The sequence below is a fragment of the Terrapene carolina genome, unplaced genomic scaffold (genome assembly GCF_002925995.2).
Source record: "Terrapene carolina triunguis isolate 2854851 unplaced genomic scaffold, T_m_triunguis-2.0 Scaffold23, whole genome shotgun sequence".
Lineage (NCBI taxonomy): Eukaryota > Metazoa > Chordata > Testudines > Emydidae > Terrapene > Terrapene triunguis.
In genome coordinates, this window is record NW_020664374.1 from 30,383,114 (window position 1) to 30,405,879 (window position 22,766).

Below are 22,766 nucleotides of genomic sequence, written 5' to 3' on the forward strand. Positions count from 1 at the left end.
TTTTGCCACATTTGCATCTCCTCTCTACCTTCTGTTCTGATGGATGCCTGCTTGGCTTCCAATATGCTCTAATTTATGTTTGGCTGCAATGGCCCCTTAAGGGCTGTTCCACAGCCAAGAACAGCTGCAGCCAGGGGTGAAAGTAACTTACAGAACTTAGGGGTACTGTGGAGTCCTGAGGGGGGGCGTGGTCTCATCCGGAAAAGGCGGGGCCTCAACCGGAAGAGGTGGCACCTCTCAAGATTTAAAGGCCCTGGGGCACCGGCTGTGGCTGGGAGCCTCAGGGCCTTTACATCAACCCGGGGCTCCCAGCTGCAGAGGTGGCTGGGAGCCCCCGGGGCTCATGAGCAAATTAAAGGGCCCAGGGCTCCGGCTGCTGCGGAGCTCCGGGCCCTTTAAATCCCCACTGCAGCTCCAGCTGGGATTTAAAGGGCTCGGGGCTCCCGCAGCTGCGGGGAGCCCCGAGCCTTGCCAGGCTGGGGCCGGGATTTAAAGGGCTCTTGGTTCTCCGCAGCGGCATGGAGCGCAGAGGCCTTTTAATCCCGGCCATGGAAGCCGGTGCGGTCCGGCACGGCGTACTGGCTCTTGCTGGTACACCGTACTGGACCGTACCGGCTTACTTTCACCTCTGGCTGCAGCTCAGTTGCACTCTGACCACTCACCCCTTCCTTGGCACACACCCCAAGGCTAGAGGTTATAAGGAAGGGTAATGGAGAGTGCAGGGAACCCCCTTAGGGGAATTCCCTGGGAGCTGTTTCTGCTGGCTTACAGCCCCTTTAGACAGCTGCAGTGGGCAAAGAACAGAGCCCGGCCCAGAACCTTCTTGCCCCTGCAGTACCACCATGAGGGAGATCCACCGTGCCTCTGCTAGGATTGCCAACCCTCCAGGATTGTCCTATGGTCTCCAGGAATTAAAGATTAACCTTTAATTAAAGATTATGTCATTTGATGAAACCTCCAGGAATAGGTCCAAACCCGAGTTGGCAACCATCGTCTCTGCGGGCGGAGACACAAGGGAAAACACCAGGATTATCCACAGGCCTGTTGGGAGCAGGAAAGAAGAAAAGAATGGCCATCCTCCTGCATTTGTGTTAGCCAGGCTGTAGGGCTGGATCAATCCAAGCCACGCTCGCGCTCCCCTTTCTTTGCCGGTCGTGGGGAAGCGCTGAGCGGGACCAGCTAGGGGCTGCAGCCTTCCACTGGCCTCCCTCCTCTCTCCTCGCCCGCCCTCCGCTAGGGGTGCGGAGCGAGGCTTCGGCAGGTGATGCGCCCTCCCGCTTGACAGCCGCATCTGCAGCCAAGGACGACAGCAGGTTGGCGGGGCCGGGGCGAGGCGGCCTCCTGCTAGCGCAGATTCTCTCTCTGGGCGAGCAGCAGCAGTAGGCAGCGGCGGGGTTTCTCTGAGCCATTTAAACCAAGGCTGGAGCCAGCCTCGGCAATCGGCTCGCGAAGGGAGCAACGCTAAGCTGCGGGGACGGGCTTTTACTCTTAATCAAAGCCCCGCTCCGATTTCGGTGCAGCCGCCGGGGGCTGCTCGCCCAGCTCCTCCAAGGCACTGAAGCGGAAGCCGCGTCCCTGCGCCCCCTTTGCAGCCCGGCCCGGCGGGGGCATGGAGAGCAAGCGCTGCTTCGCCAACCGCTTCGATGACTTCGCGGGCAGCCTGCCGGCCGGGCAGCGCCACGAGGCGGTGGTGCCCTGGGTCGCCTCCACCATCGAGCGCATCCTGCAGCAGGTGCCCCCGCTGGAGGGCGGCGCGGCGGCGGGGGGCGGCCTGTACGGCGGGCTGGCCGGGGTGGCCTACATGCTGTACCACGCCGCGCGCTGCCCGCTCCTGGCCCCGGCCCGGGACACCTACCTGCGGGCGGCCCGGCGCCTCATCGACGCCTGCGTGCGCTACGAGGAGGAGTGGGGCGAGCCGGACGCCGACACGCGGGCCGCCTTCCTGCTCGGTGGGGCCGGGGTCTACGCGGTGGCCGCGCTCGTCTACCAAGCCCTGGGGCTGCCCGACTTCGGCCGGCTGCTGGGCCGGTTCCGGGAGCTGAGCCAGATCTGCGCCCCCGTCACCTTCCTGGAGTGCGGCTCCGACGAGCTCTTCGTGGGCCGGGCCGGCTACCTGTGCGCCGCCCTGGTGCTCAAGCAGAAGCTGGGCATGGAGGTAAAGGCAGCCGGGTCGCTGGCTCCCGCGCGTCGCTGTCCCCTTCCCCGGCGGGCCCCTGGGCTTAGCCCGGGCAGGGCGCTGGCGGGGGAAGCGGGGGGCTCGCACTAGCGCTGGGCTCTGGCTGTTGTTGGGCCGGGTCCTCCTAGCCAGGGAACCCCCCGATGTCAGGCTTGGTCCCTCCCCGAGTGAAGGTGCCTGTCTGTCAGCCTGCTCCACGGCCACTTCAGTCAGCGTCCCTTGCAGGCAGGGTCTGGAGCTACCAACAGGACCCTCTCCCACCAGGCCTGGGGCTGTAGATGGGAGTCCCTAGTTTCCTGTCCAGGATGCCAAAGTCAATTGGTTTTTACTGAATGGCTGTTGGACTGTCACCCAAGACTCCGAATCTTTTCCAAAGTGAGGGCATGGGCTATATCTCAGGAGCCTTTGCCCTTTGTGTCCCTGGTTTAAAGGCAGCCTAGAATAAGGATGCAGCGTTCTGGAAAACTAACTGGAAAGAGAGACCGCTGAGGACCAAAGCAGGTAGAATATGGTCTTTCTCCTTATAAGGCAAATAAATCTCAAGGCCTTCACAGTGCAGGTCCTGATCATTTGCGGGGAGGGGAATTCCTGGGTGTTGAATGAACTGCAGGAATTACTTTGGGCTTCTCAGGGAAGGTATTCATAATATGAAGCAGATATTAAAACAGTATGTTGGTTGATATGGAATAATAATAGTTATGATAATTAGCAATGATATACTTTGGATTGGCTGGGCCAGATTTTCAAAAACACTCAGAATTGAAAAGGCTTAGTCGCTCCAATTGTGAGACTTTTCCAAAGAGCTCAGAATCCAATTTGCAAATGCTGGCAATTTATTTTGGTGCCAAAATGGGAGATGAGTTTTTGAAAAGCTAGGGTGTAATTGTGATTGTCTTTGCCATTGACTTGAATAGAAATAGCATTTTACCTCCGGGCAGATCCTCTACTGGTGTAAAAGGTCATGACAATTTGGTGGGCCTTGGACCTTATCCTGACCACTGCTGAGCACTCACAGCTGCCACTGAATAAATAATAATAATTCCCATTTGCAATAAAGCTTGTCAGAGAGTAGTCAGTATTGTATCTAAACAGATATTCGATAATTCTTTTTCCAGTCCTCTTGTGAGGTCCGATTTTTGTTTTTGTTTTTTTCTATGCTCTGGCTTTTTTTCTCTTGGGAGAGGAAACAACTACTGCGAAATAGAATGTAAACATGAGCAATCCTGCCTTATCCTATACCAGTCACTGCAGTGGCAGTTCAAGGAAATTCACACAATGGAGGATTCAAGGGACATCAGCATAATTAAGCAGCCATTAAAGGCAACAAGAATGTTAAGCCAATTGAATTTTTTGGTTGAAAATTCTTGCAATAAGAGACACGTACTGTAGTATACTGTACATGTTTAAATGTTTTTTGTTCTTGTACAGCTTATTAACCAGAGATATTTAACAACAATAATACTGTGCACTTCTATAGCACCTTCCATCTGAGGATGCCATATACAGGGCCAAAGGGTGGTTTGTAGGCACAGCACAATACTGGGTGCAGCACAGGGCAGTACCACGCTGGGGGAACCCAGGAGGGATCGTGCCTCAGAAAGGTACAAGCCATTCTGGAGCTTCAGGGTGCACAATGGGAGTGTGCACGCTGCTCATACCTGTGCTTATGATGGTATAGGGCAGGGGTCGGCAACGTTCGGCACGCGGCTCACCATGGTAAGCACCCTGGCGGGCCGGGCCAGTTTTATTTACCTGCTGACGCGGCAGGTTCGGCCGAAAGCAGCCCCCACTGGCCGCGGTTCACCGTCCCAGGCCAATGGGGGTGGTGGGAAGCGGCGCGGGCGAGCGATGTGCTTCTCGGTATGGGAACTAGCAGTCCCCTCCTTGCAGCTAGAGTATAGACTGCAGTTGCTCCTGCCATTCACCGTGTTTAGTTCAGCACTCGCTGTCCTGTTCTTTCCCAGGGGCTACGCCAGGGTTAACCAACCAGCCTTCATAAAGCAAAGTATTTTATTTAGAACAAAAGCACTCCAAAGAAAACATATCTTGAAAACAATAAACAGCTTATATGCAAGTGCCTTTCCAGGTGTCATTTTCCACATGAAAACCCTGGTAGGTTTCAAAGTCCTTCAAACCCCTTTTGTAAGGTCGGTCCTACTTGGTCCCAGAGTCAAATCAGTACTTGTATAGAGTGAGAGTGACCCCATCTCTGTAGCAGGCTGCCCATTTTATACAAGTCTTAGTTCTGTGTTTGTTGGGCCTTTTGAACCTGGTGAAAACCAGGATATGCAATTTCCCCCTTGGGGCAGTACTTTTATTTGCCTGTCTAGTGATTTACATTAATTGCCTACTAGTGATGTTAGTTCTTGATAGTTTATCCTTAGTGACTTCCCCTCAGTCATTGCATTGCTTGTCTTGTTTCAAGAAAAAAAATAATTCCTTCCCACCTGGCAGGTAACATACCAGGTGAGAAGACATACTGAGTCTCATGTTTTTTTCATAAAAATAAATCAGTTTTTCCAATTCTGCACACTTTTTATGCTTCTTCAGTAGTTAGATATCCCACAGAATGCATGTGTCCCCACAGATGCCCATGGAAACAGTGGTAAAAGTCCATTAAACTGTTAAAAGAACAGGAGTACTTGTGGCACCTTAGAGACTAACAAATTTATTAGAGCATAAGCTTTCGTGGGCTACAGCCCACTTCTTCGGATGCATTAAACTGTTGTTTGTATTCCTTCTATTAATGATATAACATTTTCCCCTCCTTTCCTTTTATTGTGGTGATGTTTCTGTCCATTTCCCTATTTAGGAGGCATGCCACTAGCTGATCTGGCTTATTCCCCTATACCTTCTTTTAGTGGTGTTATTGTCACTATCAGAAGATAGAAGAAAGGACAAAGAAATACAGATTGTTGTGTTACCAACCCCTTGAGATTTTTACAGCCTTTTAAAATAGGTTGAGGTTTTCTCTCAATAATCTGTACACTTGTAACATCTACTGACTTGATTAACCTACACTGGCAGTGGGGGGTACCGGAAGTGACAGTAGCGACCTATAGCAGTATGTTATGGGAGAAAACAAGCAGGGTTTGTGCTTTTGCCCTCTCCCGAGGTTTCCACAATGGGGTGGTGGCTTTAAACTGCTTTTGAGGCACCATAGGAATCCCATGGGAAGAGGCTTAATCAGCATTTGCTCTGAGCAACATAGCCACATCACTTCCCTGGTCTGAACCATCCATTTCTGGGGCTGGTTTGGCTGGCCAGAGGTCCCCAAGTGGTGCAGAGGTTGCAGAAGTCTCTTGCTTCCTCAAACCCATATCTGGGTGAACTTTCTGCTGCTGAGGCAGAGTCCAGTGTACTCCATGAATGAATCAAACTGCATGTTATATGATCTGAAATAATACCTCACTCTTATATAGTGCTTTTCATGAGTAGACCTCAAAGTGGTTTACAAAGGTGTCAGTGTAGTGAAAAAGCTGTTTCTGCTGCTCTTCTCCAATTCCCCAGGCATCTCTTGCTGGTCTACCTCCTTCCACGGACTCTTTGTGTACCCAGAATTTAAAAGAGCTTCTGTTTGCACCCTTCTGTTCACATCTTTCATTCTCTCCCCCCCCATCCCCCACTCCTTTTTGCTCTGTTCTTAAACATTCCTGGGATCCACAGGTCTATGACAGTTAAAAATTAAATACAAATGTGTTTATAGTGAATGTAAGGATTTTGAAAGATCTTGGATGGATCACTCTGGAGTCTGTCATCATCCATTTGTCTTCATAAGAGATACAGAATGGGCCCCTGTTGTGCAGACCTTCCCCACACTGCTCTTCTAATGTAACTCAATTCTGATCTAACTAATTTTGAGGTCAGGGGTTGATTCAATTTCCATGCTCATTCAATATTTACTCTTTGCTTAGACTGCTAAGTACTGTAAAGTATTGTGGTGGTTTTCTGGACACCTGTTGTAACAATACTTCAATCATCACTCATTTCATACAGGCTACTACACACCTTTGATGTCGATTTTTGGTCACATGGACTAGGATTGGTTTTAAAGCAGGTACCTACAGAGGTGAAGGGCTTTCCCTCCCACACTAGTCCCCTGAAACATATGCTCTCCCCTCTCCCTGATTTTCCAGTGCACCTATTTAGACTAGATTTTAAATTTAAATGTTTTTTAATAGTGAAGTTAAACTGAGAGTTTAAAGTGGGAGGTCTAACATACAAATAGGCCTAAACAAATCCCCTGGATCTGAAGGGTGGGTGTTCAGATCAGAATGCAGTTAAGATCTGAGTTCAGACCTGATCCCTATCTCTATAATGGACCAAAACAAAGCCACACTTCTTCAAAATCAGGATGCAAATTCTGAGATTGGGATACATGTCTAATGTTAGATAAACTTCAAAAATCTCAGTGGTATCACAGGTGCAACTCAGCATGTATGAAAACTTCATTATCTGCTTTAAATATAAAAGGCAGAATTTTGTTTTGATAATGTTGATCTTCAAATCTATTCCTACCAGTGAAATGCTTTTGTCATACACGGATCTCACAGCACAGTCATTCAGGATTGGATATTTGATTGGCACACAAGGTTGTAAGGCACACAGACAATCACACATCCAGTAGTAATAAGGATTTTGATAGCTGATATCTTGAATAATGATAGTAATCTGACAGTTGTTTATTACAGAAACAGGGTCAGTGAGGTAGTATCTTTCATTGGACAGACTTCTGTTGGTCCAATATTACCTCATCCACCTTGTCTGTCTGATATCCTGGGGCATACATTCTTGTATTATAAAAGGAGAATCTCACACAAAAGTGATGTCAGGTGTCTATATATTTCTTTATGCTGTTGAAAAAAATGTCTGTACTCCACTGTCTTTTAGCTGAAGAAGCAACTGAGTTTATGAATAATCCAAATTACAAAGTCATATTTAACAGATAGTTACTGTTTTCCCCCCAAAAGAAGTCTCCTGTATCCAGAGTGGAGCCCTACATTTCCATCCCTCTTCTTTTAACTCCACATCTTGGAGGGCCTATGCTATGGATACTGTTCCTCTGAGTCTAGCACACTGTCACTCAACAAATACATCATCATGGAGAACTGTTCTGTCTCTCTTTAAAATCAGCCAGTGTCACTCCTTAAACTGCTAGAGGGGCGGCTGTTGCATGCAAAGTATTCCTCTCCTCTGCATAGCTGAGTGTTATGTTCCCAGCCTAGGGGATGGAGCGGAACAACAATGGCTGTGAGCTTGCCTGCCTTCTCCCCCCCCCCTCCATGGGAAACAGTGCAGAGGGAGCAGAGATCCATCTGACAGAATGCATCAGAAAGGGTTGGAGGAAGATGTGCTGTATTGTTACATGTAATACAAAGGCAAACCTTAGTCCTGGAATAATCAGTGGGCAAGGCTAAAAAGTCCTTTTAAAATGAGCATTACCTATAACATGTCATCTTTAATGGCAAGCCACTGTGCAAACACTTAGAGACATTGCAGGCATGTGGGGTCAGGGCATGGGTCTGAACCCGTCTCTGGAGACTGTTACATGTATGCCTGAGTGGTAAGCAGTCCCTGTATGCATCCAGAGCCAACAAAACATTTGAATCCAAGGAACTTTGACTCAAGGTAGTCTGAGGTGTGCATACTACTGTTGTTCAGATTATCAGAAATTTATGATCACTTTGATGCAGTAATTTAAGCAGTTTCTTAGGGAGCAACATACAAAGTAATTGTCTCCAATTTCCCAAATTCTTATGACAATTTTTTGTAAGAAAGTCCTTTGCCATTATAATACTTCTTTATATACCTATATTTGTTACCCCTATGTACCGCTCCTTGTTAAACACTAATGTGAATGCAGTGTTTTGGCCTGATTTTCCTCGCTACATGAAGTTTCATCCTGTCTTACAGGGGACAGAATGGGTCCAAGGTTAGGAAATTAAACAGTGCAAATGAGTATGGGTGTGTGTGTGTGTGTGTGTGTGTGTGTGTGTGTGTGTGAGAGAGAGCGAGAATGTAGCAGAGAGTGTGAAAGAGAGATGGGAGGGAGAACTGGGAGGTGAGAAGAAGGGCGGGGGTTGATGGAATGATAGAGTGGGGAGAAGAAAAGAGCAGAGAAAAAGTGAGAAAGAAAGACAGAGAGCAAAACAGGATAAATATATAAGAACCAATATCCCACATGGAGTAGAATTCAGAGAGAAAGAGAATAAGAGCAAGAAATAAAATAGAACTTGGAGCAGGGTACAGTTTAAATAAATGAAAGCAGGTCCTCTTGCAAGCTTCTTAGCTGGTGTGAGTTGGCATAAGTCCACTGGTGGCAGTGAGGGCTATGCTAATTCACATCAGTTAAGAATCTAGCCCAGAGGCTAGAAAATACAGTATAAGGGCTGGGACTGTGAGAGCCCCCCCCCCCCCCCAGAGGTACAGTTAGAGAGGTAAATCCTAGAGCTGCTTGAAAAATATTTTTTGACAAAAACAGGGTCAAATTTTAAATGAAAATGTTAATGAAAAATGTCCCATTTTTCAGTCAGCTCTAGCAAACATTGTTTTCTCCAACTCTACCCTTTGTTTTAACTTTATCTGTCCAGGATTTTATTGAGAAAGAGGTGATGGTTGGGTAGGAAGGAGGGTTGCTTGTTTGAAGAAGAGGAGAAGGAGTAGACCTCTTTCTCTCCCACCCCCCCAAGCTCCAAAACCCTTCTATCCCCCCACTGAACCCACCTCCACTAAAGCTCTCATTCTTTTTCTCCCCCCACAAGGAAAGGTGTCCTGTTTTCTCACTTTGCAAATCTGATCACCCTAGGCCATTGTTGCTGAACTTCATCCTTTGGTCTAATTACTAGCTCACAGGTCCAAAACCTCAATGGTTTCCTTACACACAATGTTCGTGTGGATCCCCAGGGCAATTTACAGTCTGTGTTTTACTGCCTCTTCAATTGTCTCCATTGGTTCTTTTTTCTCTTTGCTTGTTTGTCCTCCTGTCACCATTTTCTCTTCACACAAATACACAGATACACATGGAGAAGTCACTATTATTGTCAGCATTTACACACACTGGTATCTGAGCAGCCACAGATTCTGCTTACAGGAAATAACTATGATAACTCTGGTGTCAGTTGGCAAATATTGACTTTTTAATGGTGATCACTATACTCCTTCTAACATTGACATTTTTCATGTTACGTACCTGCTACATTATATATAATGTACTAACCCCTCTCGAGGCACTCAAGGTGTTGCTTGAATAATTTAAAGTACAATGCAGTTAAAAACCATCACAAACCAAGCCATATAAATGAGGATTAAAAAGCCAAAGGATGTGCTGCCAGTAAAAAAGGGAGCAGGAAGGGACTGGTGTCTGCCATAGGGGCCAACAGTGAATACAAACAAAAACATTTTCTGAAAAAGTAACACTTTCAGATGTTTTAAAAGTGAGAAGAGATGAATTGAGCCAGGTATTCCAGGGGACTGAGTACTGTACATGAAGAGTTGTTATAGGAATCTAAGATTCAACATTAGAACCCTTGAACTATGGGTGGATCTGAGCACAGATATGTACCATGACTAGGGTTCCGTATCTGTCATGGAGGTCACGGAAGTCACTTCCATGACTTCTGCAGGGGCCAGGGTGGCTGACTCCACAGATGCCCAAGCAGCTGGATCCGGGGCCAGCTGCTCACGTGGCTCCCAGGACAGCCATACCAGCCACTGCTGGAGCGGCCCTGGGGACAGCCACACCAGCTGCTGCTCCGGCAGCGGTCACAGCGTGGCTGGAGCAGCTGCAGTCCGTGGCCCTGGGCAGTGGTCCCTGGCCATCCAGCCCCAGACAGCCCCCCCAGCAGTGCCCCCCTAGATTTCCCCTCTCAGCAGTATCCCCCCCCCATGGCCCTCCAGTGCAACCCCCCTCCAAGATTTAATCACAGGTATTTTTAGTACAAGTCATGGACAGGTCACAGGCCATGATTTTTTGTTTATTGCCCGTGACCTGTCCATGACTTGTACTAAAAATACCCATGACTAAATCATAGCCTTAACCATGACTAGGAGGTCTCAGATATAGAGATTCCTCCCTATTAGATCAACAGGGCCAGCTTCCTCTCTGTTAATTCAACAGGGCTGGCTTAAAATCAATCCCACTGTATAGGCAGCTAGTATAAAGAATGCAGATTTACTTCTGGGGGAATTCTGTGCCATTGCGCACATGCAGAATTCATGTTCCCCCACAGATTTTTTTTCTCTGTAGAAAATACATTCTGCCAGAGAGACACTGCAGTTATGCCTTTTGTCCACCAGGGGCTGCTGTGGCACCTGAACAGATGGCAGCCATCTCACAGCCTGGAGCAGCCAGCCGCTGATAGGGAGGAGAGGCTGTGTTCCTCACAACACCCTGCCCGCAGGGCGAGGTGAGGAGGCACACGATATGGGGGAGACAGAGCGGGGCATACGGGGCTGCTGGAGGGTCACATAGACTGTGGGTCAGAAGGGCTAGTGGGGGGATAGACTGGGGCAGGGGCTGAATGGGAATTGGGGTGCAGGGCCATATGTGGGTAGGGAGGGGCAAGGCCACATGGGGACAGGGGAGTTGGCTGAGTGGGGGTACAGGGACACATGGGGATGAGGAGAGGGGGTGAAGGTACATATGGGGACAGGGTCTGAATGGGGGAGGCTCCCCAACTCCCTAACAATCATTTCCCCCCCCATCTCTCCCCAAAAAAACCCTGTTCCATACTTCTCCCACCCACAACCAACAAGCCTCCAGGTTCACTCCCAGGCTCCTTCTCAGCAATTACTTCCCTGTCCCTCAGCTCCTCCATTAAACCTGATTCCCCCAAGCCTTTGTCAGAAATACGGTTCTGTATTGTAGTTTAAATAAATTATTACTCAAAGTTCTGTATTAATATGCCTAGTAAGGAACCTATTTGTCAAAAAACATTTCCCAAATCTTTTTTGTTGTCTACATTGGTACAGACATACTTGCTGACAGGTATTTTGAAACAAATTACCAAAATAATTGAAACTGGTGTGATTATATTGTATTATTCTGACAAATGAAAAATGCAGAATTTTAAAATATTGTATGCAGAATTTTTAATTTGTTGGCAGAGAATTTTTATTTTTTTGGCCAGAATTCCCCCAGGAGTAAGAGCAGGTGCAGTGTGCTCACGGCTCCTCACTCCAGCGAACAGGGATGCTGCTGAGTTCAGCACTATCTGCAAGTGGTGGAGGTGGTGTGCTGGAAGCAACTGGGAGGGATTTCAAATAGTTAAGTCTCCTGATTCCATGGGCCTACATTGCTGTTGTGAGGTTATTGCAACAGATGAGGTATGTAGTCACATTGTTTAAGGCATCCACCATAAATTGGGAGCTTGTTTTCCAGCTGATTTGAATATAACTTTTTGTATCAGAATAACGGTGTATTCAATCAGGTGACAATTTCTGATGCAGCTGTACGTCAAATTGCCTTTTCACCTGCATCTGTCACGAGATACTTTGAATGTTGATGGGAATGGGACGTAACATTGTGTGGTGAGACATAACTTCAAGTCCAGTCCAGCAAGATGGAATACAATTAAAATATTCCCCCAAAGGCAGTTATTTCATATCTGTAGTGTAAGATTATTTTCAGGTAGTAACTACTGAACTGATTATTTTTCATCTGAGTAGCAGTGGCAAAAGAATTGGAATAGCTGTTTCAGTGTAGACAAATATATCATAAAGTATCTTAATAGCAATCCAAGCTGTTGCTGAGTCATTTGCTGTTTCTCAGGTCAGAATACTCTGGTGTATGAGAGAAGAAGTGTAAATTAATTCTTCTTGCAGTTGCTCAGCATCCCTGATATTAATGGTTTAGTATCTCTTGCTGAAGAGCAATGCATTGTGAACAAGATTAACTGACTGTCAGATAGCATTTCTGACCAACAAAAATAAAAAGTTTGAATCATGACAGTGAATTTTAAATACACCCTCTAGCTGTTCAAGGCATTTAGCCATCTGGTATGGCTGATTTATCTCTTCATGTCTTCCCTCGCTAACTCAGTGGCTTTACATGTCAGGGGTTTAATTGTAACTAGTACACTTGAGGGTAGTGATTCAGTCCCTAGTGCACTGCAGTCAGGAAATGTAAGCATGATCATGCTTAGATTTTGATGCACAGGAAGTAGAAGCCATTCTTAAGAATATTTGGGCCTGGGGATAGAAAAAACATAAAGAGATTATTTAGTCAGTGCATCATTTAGTGGCAAATGGTAGGTGTTCAGTGTTCTGCACTGGTGGTATTCTGCAGTTTACTTCCCTAATACTAGTAGTTAAAATTGTGCCATCTAAGTACCCCACTTACAAGTAAGTGATGCTGGGCAAATATATGAAGTATAACAAGGGAATCATTACCAGAAGAGCTGTGGACTGGTATCCAAAATTACAGTTTACCAACTTCTACAACTCAAGAAGCTTCTTTTCAAATAGGCCAAATAATCAATCTCCTTACTTTTTGTTTCCTGAATGCTCATGTAAGCTTCTTTATTTCTTGATTTGGCAAAGCTGATTGATTAAGAGCCTGTCTACCGTACAATGCTAACCGAGCCAATCCAGGTTTGTCCGGCGCAATTCAGGGCATCTGTGTTGTAACACTTTACTTTCTTGGTAGTAAGATGGGACAACATATTTTATAGAACTTCATTGGAGTACTGTATCACGACAGTTTGTCATGATATGTCATCCTGGCCCCACTATAAACTAAAACAGGAGGTAAACAAGTGGAGTTCCTCCCAGGCCTCAGTGTAAGCACTCCCCAGACCCATTGTTTATATGGTTTGTTCTGGAGGACCCTTCTGTTCCTGCCTCTAGGTCCTTCTCCCTCAAAGAGGGATGCCCTGTATATCCTGGATAAACTAGTAGGACCCACCTGCCAGCATGAGTCAGCAGAAATAATTCTATCTTTTTGAAAGTGTCTAGCAACATAGTCCAGCATAATCAGAGGTAGTATTAGGGTCATTAGAATTGTGTTCTCATAGAAGCAAGGATGATCTTGTTGTAAAGGCACTGGACTGAAACTCAGGAGATGTGGGTTTAATTATTGACTTTGCTACAGATGCATGTGACCTTGAACAAGTCATCTATGCTCCAGTTTTAATTAATGGGAGCATCAGTGCCCAGCACCTTTGAAAGGCTAGTCCTTAATCTTTGTATGCTTAGGCTTCCCATCTATAAAATGGGAATTATACTGCTTTCTTGTCTCAGGAGCTAATCACTTGTAGTTGCATTTGTAGTGTTGATGGGGGCCTAATATGCATATGGCAAATTCAATATTTTAAATTCAAATCAGATGCAAGATCTTCAAGTACAAAAGCATCTGAAAAATTCTTAACTGACAAAACAGCAAAAAAGACTTTCCTCAGCGTCTTGAACTAAGTATTGATTTTGTTTTTTCCTGTTCTTAGAGAGCTGAATCAATATTAATTTTGATCTAGAGCTTTCTCAAACTGGCCCATCACTGTTTGGACAGTGGTGAGGATATCATCAAAGATATCTGTGAATAATATTTGTTTAACTGCTACAGAACCAGAAGACAAAACCTAAATGGGGTTATACTAGGGATGACTTTGTAGTATTTTTGATCTATAAGTATTACAAAAGTGGTCATTTATTTTTTAAAATTTACTATTTAGTGGTAGAGTTAAAAAAATAAAAACACATAGCAAATAGTTAGGGTCAAATTCAGAGTTAAGTCTAAGGGAATCTAAAATACTGAAACTTGCACCTTTTGGCTGATCAATTTAGACTCTTGACATACACCCATTACATGTGACCCCTGAATTTCTTCCCCAGAGTCTAAGGGATTCTAAGTTACTGTGACTTGAACTCCAAGGAGGGCCAAAAGAAGGGGTAGATTATACTAAATTAAACTCTCTAAGCCCCACTCACATCCTTCCCCATGTCTACGAACCCTTTCTCCAAACTCATCTCACTCTCTCCTTCTCACCTCCAAGCTCTTCATTCTCTCCTCACTTTCCCTGGTGCCCCTTCCCAAATTCCTCCAATCTCTTCTCCTTTTTCAAATGTACTCTACTTTTTTCTTTTCTCCCTCTTTCCAAACCCTGTCTCTCATATCTCCTTCCAGAATCCTTCCCTGCCAATAGTGTTCGTTCTCTCTCGCCTCAAAATTCCCCTCCTCCAGCTTCCCAAACACAACTTATTCTCTTAGGCCTGGTCTACACTAGGAACTTACAGCTGTATAGCTACATCTCTTAGGGGTGTGAAAAGTCCACTCCCCTGAAAGATGTAGCTATACTGACCTAACCCCCAGCGTAGACAGTGCTAGGTCAATGGAAGAATTCTTGCGTCGATCTAGCTACCGCCTCTCGGAGAACCCCTCTCGTTGACATAGGTACTGTCTGCGCTGAAGCGCTACAGTGGCGCAGCTACTGTAGCATTTTAAGTGTAGACATAGCCTTATCTTCCTTTCTCCAAATCTCCCAGTCTATTCCCTCCCTCCCTCAAATCTTCTCCTCTATGTTTATTAGTTGTAGTACACAAGAAATCAGCACATGAATTATTTGCAATAAAAGGGGCATTGTCACAGGGTGAGATGGGCCTTTAAATAAATAAATAAATTAATGGAGATATCCTATCTCCTAGAACTGGAAGGGACCTTGAAAGGTCATCAAGTCCAGCCCCCTGCCTTCACTAGCAGGACCAAGTACTGATTTTGCCCCAAATCCCTAGGTGGCCCCCTCAAGGATTGAACTCACAACCCTGGGTTTAGCAGGCCAATGCTCAAACCACTGAGCTATCCCTCCCCCCAGGAGTGAAGGTGCAGGGTCCCACCTGCGATGAGTTTTGTCCCTTGGCATTTGACTGGGAAGGACCATGTGACTGACCATGTGAACCGCATTCAAGCCTGCGGGGGAGGGTGTATTGAAGAGACAGGCTGTTGCTCACTTTGGGAGAGATGAGACCTGCGTGGTAGCTTGCCTCAGAAGCTTAGGTAGCAGCCTGGTCGGAATGGAGTCTGTGAAGGACTTTACCTGAGAAACTAAGAAGAGAAAACTACAAGGACAACAGACCCAGGCCCTGCTTCAGGGCTGTAGCCTCTGATACAAGAGGAGAGGAAAATCCCAGGGTTTTCCCCTCAGTGCACTTGGAAGGGCCAAAGGGCCTAGAACTATGGAGTCTTGGGGAGGGCTGCAAGACTTTTGTTTGGGTTGGACTGTAAGTTGTATGATAATAAACAAGGTGAGGAGACTTTTTCTTTTCTTTTCTTTCTGAGCACTAAGCATGTGACTGATAGAAAGGGACAACTAGGGTTATGGAGACTGCACGGCTATCTAACATTCTAACTGCATAGGGCAAATGCAGGGAAGGGGGAAACAATGACATTAACTGGAGACTAGGTGCTGCCAAGACACACTAACGTATATTTACACACACATACTCTTCTTTCTATTTTATTCATAAATTGTTCTTCCTCTTCTTTGTGGTCCTGGAAAAAAAAGAACAAATTTTGCTTTGTCTCTGTGTGATTTGTGAATCTGTCTGTCTGTCTGTCTTGTCTGGCTGGAGCAGCATTTCCCTCCTGGTTCTGATTGATCCATTTTCCTCTTGTTTGCACTTCCACACCATGCCTGGCCTGGTGCCTCATGCATTTTTCATTTGTTTTTTTCTGTACCTCTCTTTTTCTCCTTTATCAATCTCTAGCCTCTGCTTCCTTCCCATTTGTGATAATCTTTCTCATTCCCTGGTCAAGGTTTTCCTTTGCATAGCTCCAGTCCACTCTGGTGACTGTGCAGCAGATCTGCAAATTGAAATTGACCAGACTTTTTGGTAAGTTTCACTTGGCAACGGACAGTGTGCAAAAAAGGATGATGCTGAGCAGCCATGCTAGTGCTTGCTGTGGTTTGCTTCTTTCCCTTTGTGCTGTGTGTGCACCATGTGCTGCAAAGTGAAAACCTAAGAGCTTAATACATTTCACATGACAGGCAAGGGGTACAGAAAATGGGACTGCTCACAAGTTCAACTGTGCTCAAGTGCTTTCCTGGACTGGGGCCACTTTGCTGAGCATCACAACTGATCAGAAAATGGTAAATATTCTCTCTGAGAAACTCTGAAAGAAATAATTTCATGTGGTTTGCAACTTTGTGGAAAATATTCAGGTATGTGTGTGGGATTTTTTTTTTATTTTTTTTACCAAAATTTTTCAAGTAACAGTTTTTGTTTTGTCAACAAGAGAAGAATTTTACCAAAAACAGATAATTTAGAATTAAATAGCAATTTTCCTTGTGGAAAAAGGGCCATTTTTTGTGGCGACGACACAGGAAAGGAAATAGAACACCAGGTTTCTGGTAGCTAGAGAGCTTTAAAAGCCTGAAGCAAAAAGCCTCCCAGGAAAACTTTTCCTGGGGTTTTTATTCTTCTCCTTACTTTGTTTACAACTCTTCTTAGTGGTTACATTTCTGCGCATAGAGAAGCCAGGCAATATACATGCACACAAGATAACGGACCCATCTCTTGAGCGCGTGAACACCAGCTGCGAGGGTGATGTCAGGTTGCCAATAAGTTTCCCAAATACAGACACTGGGACAAGGTCACTCCTGCCTCGTTGCCAAGGGAACAGTTTGCCGTTCTCGTGGGCATACGATTCGGGAACAACACATTCCTACAATTTTTAATAAAAAAGAAATGTTGATGGAAAACTTTTAAACAGATCTACTTGGCACGCTTTAGGACTGAGCCAATAGAGCAGATATTCAGGCCTGCATGTCATGTGGTGCTGTCTGAAACTGTGATTTTTTTTCCCCCCCTGTAGAGCACAGGCTTCAGAGGGCATCAAAACATTAATATGTAGGCATTGGAATGTTTAGAAGAGTCATAATGGAAATGTCTTAAATGAACAGTTGTAGTGTGGCTCACCTGAAGTGACTCAGAAAACACAAATGTCATCATCATGTCCATAAGTGGCTGGAAAAGCCTTCTTCCTCCCAACTACGAACCCACTGGAGGTGGAGCAGAGAATTTAGTGCTACCGGGACAATTAGTACCATGCAATCAGTAGGCAGAGATGATGGTAGCACTTCTAGATTCTGAGATGACAGGTCATCTATAAATGCAGTGGGTTATTATGTATTAGTGCTGGTGGTGCTGTGACTTGTTCTGGGGCTGGTACTTTCCCCCCCTTCTTTCCTTGTAAAATATGAGAGGTTTGTTTATGGAAACCTGACACAGCGGTCTCATTTTCCCAAGGTGTACTTAGCTTCTGTGCCCTAACAACTGAGAGTGAGTTGCAAAAAGCAAAGAATTACAAGGCTTTCACCTTGTCTGTATGCAAGGTTCAAACATTTCACAAGGAGAAACCACCCTTCCAGTTTGTTTTACTACTCCATATTAACTAATTTATGTTTAAAAAGGTGTCACCCACTCTTCTTCCTCAATTGAATCCCTGATCCTAATGATGTCTGAATTGTCTTTATTTGAGACTGACTTGAATTATATTTATATTAATGAACACAGTTGTAGTCTTCTTGCCACAGAAGACTCTCTCTTGTTGCTCTGTTATGTTTCAGAATTGTCTTTGTGTCAGTATCACTTATGCATAGGAAAAGCTTAGCTCTAGCATCCGGTCAAAATTTCTACCATGGTTTAGAGCAGGGATTGGCAATTTTGGCACGTGGCCTGCCAGGGTAAGCCCCCTGGTGGGCCAGGCCGGTTTGTTTACCTGCCCCGTCTGCAGGTTCGGCCGATCGCGGCTCCCACTGGCAGCTGTTGGCCGCTTCACGCCAATGGGGGCGGCGGGAAGCAGCGCGGGCCGAGGGATGTGGGAGCCGCGGTCGGCCGGACCTGTGGACGCGGCAGGTAAACAAACCGGCCCGGCCCGCTAGGGGGCTTATCCTGGCGGGCCGCGTGCCAAAGGTTGCCAATCCCTGGTTTAGAGTGAAATAGTAGCCTAAAATTCACATGATTTAGAGGACTGTATAACCTTCATCTAATCTTTCCCCCTTACCCTATCAGCATTCTTTCCCTAGCTTCTGATGGTATTTCTACTCAATTGCTTATATGCATGGCACAAATTGCAAATCAGTAAGCAAAATAAAAATGGCATAGTGCGCAATGTGGAGTTATCTTCTATTGTTTTTGCTTCGTATTGCTGACACCACCTGAAAATGATTCACTTAAGATTTTATTACTTTTGAATGAGTTTATTTTGTGGCTTACCTCATTTAACCAGACCTTTTTGGGGGGTATCCTCTTCCTCATCAGTGACTACTTAGATATACTGCTAGATGTCATTCTTTCCATAAATATCAAAAGAATAATAGAACTGTGAATATAAAGCAGCATGACTTACATAGATACATAAATATTGCAAGACAAACTTTAACTTTTTGTTAACAGAATTAGTAACGGATGGAAAAGCAGTAGATGTTCCCTGTTTAGATTTTAATAAAGCTTTTGATGCCATGTCAAATGTAATCTTCCTTGAAAACTGAATCCAAGCTGATTTGGACATGAGCATTGTCATGTGGATTGGAAATTGGCTGAAAGACCATATTCAAAAGTAATGATAAATGTAATATGTAAAGTTGAGAGATGATCTCTAATGGGCTCCTGTAGATTGATGTTGGGTCTGGTCTAATTTGTCGTCATATTAGTGATCCAGAAGAGGCAGTAAGCAGGATGAGACTTGCATTGGCGTCTAAGCTGAGACAAGCAACAAATACCCATAAGGACAGAGGGAAAAGTACAACGAGATCAGAAGAGATTAAAAATAGAGATAAAATAAGATTCAATTTTGAAAAGTGCTGATTATATCTGGGGAAAATACACACTATCTGTGTTGCAGATTAAGGGCAAAACCTATGTCCAAGTAATGCTGGAAAAGCCCTTCTGAATACATACTGGAACCTCATTTGCCGGTGCCTTATACCTTGTGTAGTCACTTGCACCTGTGCCAGGTAGGTATAAAAATGTGTCTATGAAATCTACGCTCTCTTATACCAGTGCTGATGTTTCACAGGTGCTTTGCACTCAGTCTGGGTAGGAGTGAATAATTATAGTAGATGCAAGATTGTGGAGAATCAGGCCAATAGGCGTGAGTTTGCAGTGCAGTATGGCATCAAGAAGGCCAATGCTACCTTGGGCTACATATACAGATATGTCATGCAGTACAGTGATCATGATCACACTGTATATGACTCATAGGAACACTGACATTGCCCCTACAGAAATGCCATAATAGATTAGACCATTGGTTCATCTAGTCCAGTATCCTGTCTCTGACAGTGTGGCCAGATGCTTCAGAGGAAGGTGCAAGAAACTCTGCAGAAGGTTGTCATGGAATGCATTGTCCATAAGGAAAGCTTCTTCCTAAACCCCGTTACTTAGGGCATGTCTGCACTACGAAATTCGGTCAATTTTATAGAAGTCGATCTTTAGCATCCGATTTTATGCAGTCGATCGTGCATGTCCCCACTAAGCGCATTAGGTCGGTGGAGTGTGTCGTCAATACCGTGGCTAGCATCGACTCACGGAGTGGTGTACTGTGGGTAGCTATCCCACAGTCCTCGCTGCCCATTGGAATTCTGGGTTAAGCTCCCAATGCCTGATGGGTCAAAAACATTGTCGCGGGGGTTTTGGGTACATGTCGTCAGTCTCCCCTCCCTCCTTGAAAACAACGGCAAACAATCATTTCTCACCTTTATTCCTGGGTTATCCATGCAGACGCCATAGCATGGAGCCCACTCAGCTGCACACTGCTTTTGTGAGCATTGTAAACACCTCGTGCATTATCCTGCAGTATGTGCAGAGCCTAGCTAGGAGCCGCCAGCACGAGGAAGATAGGAGGACATGGACACAGATGTTCCTGAAAGCATGGGATGTGGCAATTGGGATATCATGGCGGCATTGGGCATGTTGATACAGTGGAATGCCGATTCTGGGCCCAGCAAACAAGCACAGACTGGTGGGACCGCATAGTGTTGCAGGTATGGGATGATTCCTTGTGGCTGCAAAACTTTCACATGCATAAGGCCACTTTCCCCACCCTGAAGCGCAGGAATACCAAGATGAGACCTGCCCTGACAGTTGAGAAGCGAGTGGTGATAGCCCTTTGGAAGCTTGCAACGCCTGACTGTTACTGGTCAATCAGGAATCAATTTGGAGTGGGCAACTCTACCGAGGGGGCTGCTGTGATCCAAGTAGCCAAGGCAATCAATAACCTTCTGCTAAGAAGGGAAGTGACTCTGGGAAATGTGCAGGCCATAGTGGATGGCTTTGCTGCAATAGGGTTTCCTAACTGTGGTGGGGCGATAGACGGAACCCATATCTCTATCTTGGCACCGGAGTACCTTGCCAAACAGTACATAAACCGCAAGGGGTACTTCTCAATGGGGTTGCAAGCACTGGTGGATCACAAGGGACATTTCACCGACATCAACGTGGGATGGCCGGGAAAGGTGCATGACGCTCACATCTTTCGGAACTCCAGGCTGTTCAAAAAGCTGCAAGGAGGGACTTTCTTCCCAGACCAGTTCAACTATAGGCGAGCAAGTGCAGAATGGTGGTAGAATGTGCCTTTGGACATTTAAAGGGGCACTGGCGCTGTTTGCTGAGTAGGTTAGACCTCAGCAAAAACAATATTCCGATTGATATTGCTGCTTGCTGTGTGCTCCACAATATCTGTGAGAGTAAGGGTGAGACACGTATGGTGGGGCGGGAGTTTGAGGCAGATCGCCTGTTGGCCAATTTTGAACAGCCAGACACCAGGGCAATTAGAAGAGCACGCATCAGAGAGGCTTTGAAAAACAGTTTCATGACTGACCAGGTTATGGTGTGACAGTCGTGTGTTTATCCTTGATGCAAAGCCACCCCCTTTGGTGAATGTACTTCCCTGTAAGCCAATCCCCCTACCCCCCTTTGACCACAGCTGGCACAGGAAATAAAGTCACTATTGTTCTGAATCGATTGATCCTTTATTTATTAAAAAAACCTTGAGATCACTGACAACGCTGACTAGTAAAAGATAGCCCGGGTGGGGTGGGGGAGGAGGGAAGGGCAAGGCCACATTGCTTATTGTAGCAACACTACAAATCAAAGCTGTTTGAATGACAGCCTGCTGTTGTTTGGACCATCCCCTGGAGTTGAGTGGCTGGGTGCCCGGAGGCTGCCCCCCACGTTCTTGGGCGTCTGGGTGAGGAGGATATGGAACTTGGTGAGGAGGGCAGGTGGTTATACAATGGCTGCAGCGGCGGTCTGTGCTCTTGTTGCCTTCCCTGCAGCTCCACCAGACACTTGATCATGTCCATTTGCTCCCCCATTAGCTTCAGCATCTCCTCCTACGTGTTCCGATCACACTCACTGAATGCTTTCCTGGCCTCTGCCACCGAATGCCTCCAAGCATTCAGCTGTGCCCTATCAGTGCAGGAGGACTGCATGAGCTCTGAAAACATGTCATCACGAGTGTGGTTTTTTTCACCTTCTAATCTGCGATAACCTCATGGACAGAGTTGATACGGGGAGCATAGAAACATTTGCAGCTGCAGGGGGGGAAAAAGGAGAGTAGAATTTAAGAAGATACATTTCTGAGAACAAAAGGGAGACTCTTTCACAGTGAATCAAGCAATTCACAGCAGACCGCACATGTGTTATAGGTACAAGGTCGCATTTTGCCTTTTATATTGAGCGCCTGCCAGTATGGTGACACATCACACATGGCTGGGCAACAGAATTCGGTTTCCAGGCAGCCATGGTAAGCCAAAGGGTACGTGGGGTCAGGGCCGGCTCCAGGGTTTTGGCTGCCCCAAGCAGCCAAACAAAAAACAAAAACAAAACAAACAAAAAAATCTGCGATTGCGATCTGCGGCGGCAATTCGGCGGGAGGTCCTTCGCTCCGAGCAGGAGTGAGGGACCGTCCGCCGAATTGCCACCGAACAGCTGGACGTGCCGCCCCTCTCCAAAGTGGCCGCCCCAAGCACCTGCTTGGTAAGCTGGTGCCTGGAGCCGGCCCTGCGTGGGGTTGGCTTCTTCCGCGTTCATAACATGTGGGAATGGTTTCAAACTGCAGCGCCCTCCATTCCCATAGCAACCAATGCCGGTTGGGTTTGCTGTTTAAAAGGAGGGGCTGTGGTTTTGGGGTGGATGTGCAGCGCGCGCGCACACACACACCCCTCCAGGATGATCCCTTTTAGCCAAGCGCAAACAGCCCAGCATGACCGGGGTCTAATGTGCCAGGAATCACCAAACGGAGTGGATTACTGTTCCCTTACACAAATTTCCCTATTTCAACCAGGTGACCATGAATGATATCACTCTCCTGAGGCTGACACAGAAAGATAAAGACCGAATGTTGCATGAATGCGACCAAAACCCAGGACCAATTGCTGCCATGCTTTGTACTGCAATGATTCCAGACTACTTGCTACTGGCTTGGCATGGTAAAGTCTCCTACCATGGAGGACGAAATAAGGCAGCCCTCCCCAGAAACCTTCTGCAAAGGCTTTCAGAGTGCCTCCAGGAGAGCTTCATGGAGATGTCCCTGGAGGATTCCCACTCCATCCCCAGACACGTTAACAGACTTTTCCAGTAGCTGTACTGGCCGTGA

At 46.3% G+C, this 22,766-nt stretch overlaps 1 protein-coding gene across 1 annotated transcript in view; it reads left to right on the plus strand.

The window, feature by feature from the left end:
- Positions 1 to 1,609: 1,609 nt before the first annotated feature.
- The window catches only part of LOC113406167 (lanC-like protein 3), a 39,404-nt gene continuing 18,247 nt past the window's right edge, over positions 1,610 to 22,766 (plus strand). The window contains exon 1 of the mRNA XM_026649222.1: positions 1,610 to 2,155. Within this exon, the coding sequence (XP_026505007.1) occupies positions 1,610 to 2,155 (546 nt within the window). The remainder of the gene's footprint in view (positions 2,156 to 22,766) is intronic.